The sequence below is a fragment of the Macrotis lagotis genome, chromosome 4 (assembly GCF_037893015.1).
Source record: "Macrotis lagotis isolate mMagLag1 chromosome 4, bilby.v1.9.chrom.fasta, whole genome shotgun sequence".
NCBI classification, from domain to species: Eukaryota; Metazoa; Chordata; class Mammalia; order Peramelemorphia; family Peramelidae; genus Macrotis; species Macrotis lagotis.
Window position 1 is genome coordinate 47,264,605 of NC_133661.1, and position 9,643 is coordinate 47,274,247.

At 49.5% G+C, this 9,643-nt stretch overlaps 1 protein-coding gene across 1 annotated transcript in view; it reads right to left on the bottom strand.

The window, feature by feature from the left end:
* Nucleotides 1–2,738, bottom strand: part of INSYN1 (inhibitory synaptic factor 1) — a 54,985-nt gene extending 52,247 nt beyond the window's left edge. Inside the window, exon 1 of the mRNA XM_074236365.1 lies at nt 1,719–2,738. Coding sequence (XP_074092466.1) covers nt 1,719–1,886 — 168 coding nt within the window. The 5' untranslated portion in view covers nt 1,887–2,738. The remainder of the gene's footprint in view (nt 1–1,718) is intronic.
* Between the last annotated feature and the right edge of the window lie 6,905 nt (nt 2,739–9,643).

The window sequence follows — 9,643 nt, forward strand, 5'->3', positions numbered from 1 at the left end:
AAATGACTGCCAGAACCTATCATTCTAGCTCAATTGATGTGTCTTCCTCCCTCCCCCCCAAATCTTCTGGGACTCTGGTTACATGGTTACATTTGCTTAAAACCCACCTGGCCCAGCAGAAATGTCACTCTGGGGGCAAATCCAGTTAAATACTAGGAACTAATAGCTAAGGAAAGGGGGGGAGGGGTGCATATTTTGGGTTTCAATGCTACCCAAGGGTGGGAAGTGGGGCAGGACCAAGGACAGAGGCACTTCATTTCTGTTAAGATGTTGAGAGTAGAAATTAAACCAGACCTCGATTTATTTTACACACACACACACACACACACACACACACACACACACACACACACAAAGAGAAACAAACACCACATTTCTTGGCCCTCTCTGTTCTGCAAAGATACTCAGTCCTACAGTTACTCAAGAAACATGCTCCAGTCCAGGCAGTCCTTTGCCCTTCAAGCCAGTTTTCCCTATCTCCTCCCTTCTCCCTTCTTTATCCCTCCACATCTCTGAGTCCAGAAGGACTGGAGATGGAAAGAGAAGGTTCAACCCACAAAACAGACCAGGATACAGTTTTATCTGGGCAGTTCCAACCAAGGGACTAGTCAGCAAGGATGCCTTGCTTCACACTCCTAAGGTCTGACCATGGGCTCCTCAATCTAAATTAAGACCCCCCCCCCCCCCAAACTCCCCAGACTCCAACCTAGAGGAAGGAAGACATGGCTCACATTCTGGGAAGGAATGAATTGACTCTTCCAGGGTCTTACATAGCTTTAAATGGGGTTTCCTTTGTACACAGAAGGGATACTCCTCAGCCTTTCAGCAGTTCTTTGTCAGCCACAATTAAGGTTGAAAGGGACCTTATAGGTTATTTATTTCACCCCTCCCCAATTTGACAAATGGGAAACTGAGACCTAGAAGGAAAATCACTTGCACAAAGTCATGTGGATAATAAAAGACAGAGTTGAGATTCAATTTAATTACTTGATTCTAAATCTAGTACCCTTTCCCCTTTACCTTACAGAAACTAAACTGTATTTCTGTTATTAAAAATGTAGTATACTAAACCATCTACTTTTTGAAATGATATCTCCTGTGATTAACACCACATATATCTAAGACAATGACTAGGGATTAGGGATAGGTGAGTCTTTGGCAATGGGGAGAGGCAGTGGTCATTCGGGGTCAGGCATCAGTTTCCTCTTTCTGTGTTTGAATATAATCAAGTCATTGCTTGGATAAGATTGTAACTTTGACCTCATCTGTGCTGGGTTGTAACCACTGGTTAATAGGGCCCTGAAAGAGTTAAGTCATTACTCCAATGTGAATGCAAGATTGCTTCCTCTGAGATCAGGCTAATGGGACATGGGTATAATTGCAATGAACAGCTCTTTTAAGGATCAGGATTCACTGAAAAGAAGAGACCGCTTTTCTCTTCCCTTCTTCCCACTCATCCCAAGAATGAAGGTTGTTTTTTTTGAGGAGACATTTATGCTAATTGTAGCTTAGAAACCACCCCTGTCAAAATTTATAACAATATGCACACATTCTGTAGTGAATTTAAGCTGAAGAACAAAAAGAAATTAAACTTAAAAAATGTTGAGATTACTTTCCTGGTGAGAAACAGCCCCTGAACCCCTTTCCTCACCTTGGCCCTTGGGCCCTCTCCAATCACAGTCTAACCTTCCAACATGCCCCCCCCCCCCATCCCTTACCTCTCTCAGCTCTTTGGCCACCTCCTTGAGCTCCTGAAGGATGCCCTCCAGCTGCCCGATGACCATTTTCATTCGCCTCCGGATTCGTTCTCTCTCACCACCTCCACCACCACCACCACTGGGGTTGTCACTGGCCTGCCCGTGGTCCTGGGCACTCCGGATGTTCATGCTTCACCACGCTGCCACGGGCCTGTCCATGCTGCTCTCCCTGGGCCTCACACTGCCACTGCCTCCTTGGAACCCCTCTCAGCCAGGGAGATCTCCACATCTTAACGGCACCCCCCCCAGCTGCCCCAGTTCCAGCCCACACCCCACTTGGTCTCAGCCCAGGTCCCTGTCCTTCCTCTCTTTTTCCTCTTCCTCCCTTGGTCTGGGCACTGCTCACTAGATGGGGCAGAAATTCCCAGAGGGACAGGAATGAGGGCAGGAGATTGATGAGGAGGGCAAGAGTCCAGTGGAGAGCGAAGCAAAAGAAGGGGTTAAAAGTTTCTGCTTTGCAGCCCTCGAGATTCTGCTGAGAGCTAAATAGAAGTAGGGGCTAGGACTTGGGGGTGTGAGTGTCTCTGGATGGCTTTTGGGTCCACTCGCTGGAGTGGTATTCCCCACCTCCCACCCCTCCCTGCTTCAGAGAGATGGCTGCCAGAGATGGGGTTGGGAGATTCCTAGGGGATGGAAGGGAACGGGCTGTCCCCTGTGATGTCCTTGGGGTGCTTGTGGGGGGTGGCAACCACGGCCCCCCAAATTCTTAGTCTGTCCTAGATTGGGAGTGGAAGAGAGGGGAAGCGGGGGTTTCAGGCCACGGGATTCCAGCAGGGCCTACCCTTCATTCTCCACACTGTTCTTAACAAGTAGGGTTTTCCCGGGGAGGGCAGAGATGTGGGGGTGCTCTGGAGTGAAAATCTCTGCACCAGAACAAACAAATAGGCAGGACTTCTGTGGCTTCTCCAAACTCCTCTTTCCCTCTGCTGGTTTGGCTCGGAAGGGGAGGGAAGCTGGACTGGGAGCTCTGCTGGAAGGAGACAGAGGAGAGGGGCCAGATGCTTCACAGGCCGGAGGGCGACCCCTCACTGCACCCCCTCCCTAGGCTCTCCTGCTCTGCTGCTCTCCCTCCCCAACCCTCCCCCCCTCCACCTTTTAGGCCCTCCTTCCCGGGCTGGGCAGGGGAGGAAGTCCCAAAGAGGCCGGCCCCAAGTCAGGGGCTGTCCCAGCGCCCCCTTCCCGCGGGACTCACCGGCCAGGTCGGGGCGCCCCTCACAGTCGGGGCGCGGGACGGGCCCAGGGGCCCCGCTCCTGGAGGACTGGGGAGGGGGCTCCAAGCGAGAGGAGCTGCCCGAACGAGCCCCCGAGTTTCTCTAGGCAGTGGGCACCGTCTGGCGCCGCTGGAAGGGGGAGGGGACGAAGAGTCCGGGTGCTCCGAGAAAAGGGAGCAGCCGGCCCGGGCCCGGCTCCCCGCTGCGCGCTAGGGCTGGGAATGAGTCTCCCGGCCCCGGCCGGCCCAGGCCCGGGAAAAACAAATCCCTGCCACGCTCATCCCGGGCCCGCGGAGCGCGGGGTCCGGCCGCAGGCTCAGGCGCGGGCGGCGGAGCGGGGCGAGCCGCGGGGCTGCCGGGGCCCGCGGGGCGTCGGCGGGGGCGCGGGGCCGGGGCGCGGGGCCACAGGTGACCCGCACATTGCCGGCAGGGAGCGGCAGGGGCGGCGGGGCCGGCGGGGAGCCCGGCCGGAGGAGAGCCGAAGTCAGCGGGCGGCGAGCCCCGGGCGCCGCGCGGGCTCCGGGATCCGGCTCAGGCGAGGCCAGCTCCGGGAGCGGGGTCCGGGGCCGGGGGCCGGCGGCCGGGGAGGGCCATCGGGGGCGCTCCGGGCGCCGCGCTGGGCCGGGGGCGCCGGGGGGCGCCGCCGGCTCCCATCCCCCCTCGGATCCGGCCGCGCCGCGCCGCCCAGCTCCCTGGCCCCGGGGAAGGGGGCCGCCGGGGCCGCGTCCTCCTCCTCCGGGGGCCCTCGGCGTCTTCTGCTCCCGCCGGGCTCAGCGGGCTGCGGGGCGCGGGGGGGCAGGGAAGGGGGGGCGAGCTTGGACGGGGCGGGGGTGGGGGCGGGGGGACGCACACACAGCGGGCACACACTCACACACGCAGGAGCTTACACGGTACCCCCACACACACACAGCACAAACACGCGCGGACACACACACACACACAGAGCGCGCCCTGCGCTGCGCTGGATCGGGGCCCCCAAGGGGAACCCAGCCGAGGGGGGAACCCCGCTGGGGCCCTGGAGCCTCCTCTTGGGGGGGGGCTAACTCCTCAACACCCTCGGGCTGTCAGCAGAGCCGAGCCGGGCAGCTCTGGACGCCTGGGTTCCCAGCCCATCCGCAAGGGAAGCCAGCCATGGGGCTGCGGGAACGGGAACTCGCTCCTCCTTCCACGGGAACGGCGGGCAGTGCCTTTCCAAATCCGGAGAAGAGGAAGAGGAGGAGGAGGAGGAGGAGGAAGAGGAGGAGGAGGAGGAGGAGAAGGAGGAGGAGGAGGAGGAGGAGGAGGAGGAGGAGGAGGAGGAGGAGGAGGAGGAGGAGGAGGAGGGGGAGAGCAGAAGGGGTCCTCTCCGGGCACCTGGGGGCCTCTCGCTCCGCGGGCCGCTATCTTCCCTGTCCCCTAGTTCTGGGGGGGACGGGCACGGAACCGAGGGCCAGGGGAGCCGGCTTGGCAGGCGGGCGGGCAGCTCTGCCTCCTGCTAGGCTGGCGGCGCTGGGCGATGGCTCAGCTAAAGGCAGCCCAGCCTCTCTGCACTGTCAGAGAAGGGGGCCGGCCGAGCGGGCCGGGGCGGGGCCGAGCCGAGCCGGGGAGCCTTTAAAGCCATACGCACTGCTTCGGACCCCCGGGTCCACCCCACGGGGCTAGCGGCGGGAGGGAGGATGCTTGGCCCTTGGAGCCAATCTGATAAAATAGTCGGAGAAGTAGTCTTAATGGAGTCCAAGGGGTTCATCTGTCCTCTCTCTCTCTCTCTCTTGCAGGTAACTCTGGGGCCTTTTGGAGGCCAAAGTCCCCAAAGGAAAGAATCGGCAGTGGTGGAATTTTAGATGTGGTAGTAAACTGGTAAGGGGTTTTGCAAAGAGTTTTCCTCGCCCTGCCCACCATCATGCCTACTTGGAAGCAACACCCAGATGTCACAGTACCCGAAAGCCAGGAGAACTTGCTACAGTTGGTAACAACACCAGACGTGGGGACACAGAACACAGAACACAACTTTCTCAAGAACTGGGTTCTAGTTCATTGAATTTAGTGGGCCGGTGAATAGGGAGCTGGCCGTGGTGCTGGTCGGGTCCTTTCCCCCCCCCCACAGATTCTGACAGTAAGAACCAGGAGTTGTTGGGTTGTTTTGTTTGTTTTCTTTTACCGTGTCTTCTGCGTGTGCGTGAGTGTGCGTATGTGCGTGCTTGTGTGTGTGTGTGTGTGTGTGTGTGTGTGTGTGTGTGTGTGTGTGTGTGTGTGTGTGTGTGTGTGTGTGTATGATGGACCTTTCTGGAAGTCTGGTGACCAATGGACCCCTTCTCAGAATTATGTTTTGAAATACGTGAGATGAACAACATAGGATTACAAGGGAGCCCATTAGAGTATAATTCAGTTAGTTCTTCAAATACTTCACAGGGTCACTGTGTTTTTACTTCTGCTTAAGGATGCCTGTAGATTAAGACTATAAATCAACAAAAGGTGTCAACCTCCATTAGTAAAAGACATTTCATTCTCTGGGAACTCCTTATCTCAATGAAATCCCGGGTCACATCTCTAGTTTATTTTATTTAACAAGTTATATCTATTTAGTTTACACAAATTGAAGGTTAGGTCTTCAATGTCCCTGGAAGCTCCATTCCAATGCCTGTACACAATGAGCATTTCATTTTATTTTAGAAGGTTTCATTTTAAATATGTCAGTCTCTGTTACAGTACCAGATACATGGAAGGCACCAAGAAAATACTTCTTGTTGAATAAATTAATGACATTGAAACAAATAGGGACAAATCAGACCAAGTTGGAATGGATTTCATTTCATCAAAAGTTTGCTTTTGGTGATCTAGTCTATATAATTTCAGAAGTTCCTCATCAGAAGATGTAGGAGGAAAAACAAATCCTGCATTCCTAGAACCCTTTTCTAGTGCTGTTCCTGCTGATCAATCTTTGTTTTATTTTTAAGGCCACCTCTTCTATGAGGCCTCCTTTGATTATACCAGTTGCTAATACAGTTTTCTACTTCAGTTCATTATATATATATGTATATATATATATATATATATATATATATGTATACTTATTTATGTATTAAGAACCCCTGCCTAGAGATCATCCTTAAGATTTCTTCAAACTTAAAAACTCATGATCCTGTGATTTACTCACACTAAATGTAGTGATTTTCCCTCTCTAAGATGTACTGTTTCTAGCCTCCTGTGGAAACTCCAACTCAGGAAAATTGACCCCAATTTCCTTTCTTTCTATTAATACAAAAGATTGGAGTCTTTTCTTAAGGGGAACATTTTCTATTTGCCTATGGGCTGACAAAGCACTGGAATTGTTCCTTAATTTGCTCTCTCTGGCACTTGGTTTGGTCTATTCAAGGTACCCAAGGCTGTTAACTGTCAGGATGATGAAGGGACCTTAGAATCTGTAAAATGATAGATTTACAGTTAGTTGAGACATTTAAGGTCATTTTACCCAACCCTTTCACTTTACAGATGAGCAAATTCATGTCCATGAGGTTACATGACCTGTCCAAGGTCCACACAGGGAGTGTGACATTAGAAGTTGAATTTGAACCCAGGACCTTTGGTTTCCCAACTAGTGCTCTTTTCATATATCAATACCCAGCCCCAAACCAGGGAAGGGCTCAGTGTTTAATAGTTCTTAAGTCCTCCATAACTCCAGGCTAAATTCCTATCTGTTGACATTCATTCCTGTTATGAAAACACTGAATGATTATTTGGCTTCCATATGATAAGTAGTTGCTGTGTAGCCATTTTATGACTCCATTTAAGATTTTCTTGGCAAAGATACTGGGGTGATTTGCCATTTCCTTCTCCAGCTCATTTTACAGAGGAGGAAACTGAGGCAAACAATTTTACACAACTAATAAGCATCTGAGATCAGATTTGAACTCAAAAAGAGGAGTCTTTCTGACTCTAGTCACAATGTTCTATGCACTATGATGCCACCTAGCTGTCCATGATGAGCAGACCATTTGACTAATTGGTTCCTTTGAAGCCAGGGGTCTTCTGACCCAGAGAATTCTAGGATTATAGATTTAGGTCCAGAAGGCACATTGGAGATCCTCTAGTTCAATCCCCTCATTTTACAGTTGAGGAAACTGAGTCCCAGAGAAGAAATGTGACTGTCTCAGATCACGTGGGAAGTAAGTGTCAGAAGCTGAATTAGACCAATTAGACCTAGACAAAAGCAATTTTAGGAGAAGGTGGGAAGCAGAGTAACAGAAAATCTGGCATGACTAGGTGGGAATAAGGATCAAAGAGAAGACACCTATGGGGGTGGAGAATGAGGGAGGAATAATACTTTATGTTTTTAGAAAGCGAAAGAAGGGAGGTGGAAAAGAGACTACTAAGGTCTGACCCTGAGCTGTGCTTCTATCCCCTTAATTCGATAAGTCAACAGGCAAGCACAGACTCATTTATTTTGGCTAAAAGACGGGCAAGGAAATACTTAAAGGGCTATCAATTCTAAATGCTGTCTCAGAAGAGGGAAGCTAGCTTCTGCAGTCATATAGGTTCATTCTGCCAGAAGATGCCCCCGAGGTCACCTAATGCACCCCTATGATTCCAGACAGACTAATGAAACTCATTTCAATTGTCCCAAAGGCAAACTGAAACATCAGAATAAGGAGGATGGTGAAGGGTCTAGAAATCATGTTATATGAACATTCAGCTTACATCAATGTATGGCATGGAAACAATGTAGAGACTGTCAGACTGCCTTCTGTGAGGGGGGGAGGGAAGGGAGGAGGGGGGAAAATTGTAGAATCCAGAACCTTGTAAAAAATGATGGGTACATATTACTATTGTATGTAATTGGAAAACAAATAAAATGTTTAAAAATGTCAATAAATTCAACTTTCCTCAACCAAAAAAAAGAAAAGAAATCATGTTATATGAAGGTTACTTGAAAAGAACAAACTAGCTCCCATCTTTATAGTTCTTTCCTTGGGTATGGAAGGCAGTGCCGGGAAGGGATCAAGCAATACTGAAAACCTGATAAGGACAGAAAATGCAGTCCTTATTTTTCAGAAATGTGTTCTATGGGAAGGAATAACTCCAGAGAGGTGAATCATTCTACAAAGCTTTTATATTGAGAAGGTCCTTTGAAGTTACTGAGTTCAATGGCTTCATTTTAATGAAGAAGAAACAAACCTAGATTATGGCTATGATTTGGGTGTGGTCACACAAAGCTAGATTTGAACTTGGTCCTTCATCACCATGTTTAGGACTATTTTCACTGAGGCAGCTAGATGGTGCATCAGATAGAGCTGAGCCTGGAGTCAGTAAGACCTGAATTCAACTTTGGTCTCTGATATTTAATAGCTATATACCTCTGGGCAAGTCATTTGACTTCTGTTTGCTTCAGTTTCCAATCTTAATAAATGCTTGGTTCTTTATTTCCTTCCTTTGCAAAACCAAAGTGGCTTGCTCAATTTTATTCAGTTGGTGAGGGTCTCAGTTAGACCTTGATCTGCACCTCAGAATTTTCAAGGGGACTTTGGAAATTTAGTCCAGTGCTCTTACTTTTGCTCTTATTTTACAGATGAGGAAACTGAGATCCAGGGAGGTGAAGCAATCCCTGTTCCTAAGATTACAGAAAGTCTCCTGACTCCAGGATCAGGATTTCATAGGCTCATAGAATTGGAAAGGACTTTGGAAGGCATCTAGTCCAACTCGCTTTTTTCTAGTTGAGTAAACTAAGACTGAGAGAGATTAAGCAACTTTCCCAGGGTCACACAGGTAGTAAGAGTTAGAGGTGGGAGTTTGAACTCTGGCTGTTCAATTGCAAATTTGACACTCTTTATACTATACTATGCTTCCTTTCTTTATTTTTCCTATTAACTTGTTGGCCGTATGTTTATGATGCTTTCATCAGAAATCTGAACAAATATGAGAAACATTTATTAAATATTCCCTATATTCCAGTCACTGTGTTAAGTATTGGAGCTAGAAATCTGACAGGTAAAGATAGTCACTGCTTCCAAGGGGATTATATTATAATGAGCCAGTCAACAGAAAAAGGGTAGTGCTATGGCTGGGAAGGGGCACTTGGAGCTAGGAAATTAAATGGATAGCCAGTGGGGTCCATAGGGAAATAAATTGATACACCTCATCCAGGAACAATGACAATGATGATGCAATCATAGTTATGAGGAGAATGGAGAGGAAAGGATACTCAAAGAGGTTTGGACAAGGTTGTTGGGCAAGGCTGTGGAGGAGATGGAAGGAGAGTTGGGAGCAAAATGTGGCAAGGGTTTTTCCAGAAAGAAGGGTCACCAATCATGGAAGTATGGTCCCAGAAAGAAGGAAGTAGATGGTGGAGTTATAAAGAGATGACTGGGGGTCAGGATATTTAAATTTAGGAGTGATTAGCCTGTAGAAGAGAAGACATTTGTGCAAGGCAAATGGGCATAAGTGGCTTGCCCAAGGCCACCCAGCTAGGTAATTATTAAGTGTCTGAGGCTGGATTTGAACTCAGGTACTCCTGACTCCAGGGCCAGTGCTCTATCCACTGTACCACCTAGCCATCCCATGGAAGAACTTTTAAACAACCAGTTATGCAAGGAGAGAATGCTTTCTAGATGCCTTTTAGAATGGGGAAGTTTATCATCCCTGGAGGTGTTTAAGCCATAGACTGTTGACCATTTATCGGGGATATTGTAGGAGGGATTTATT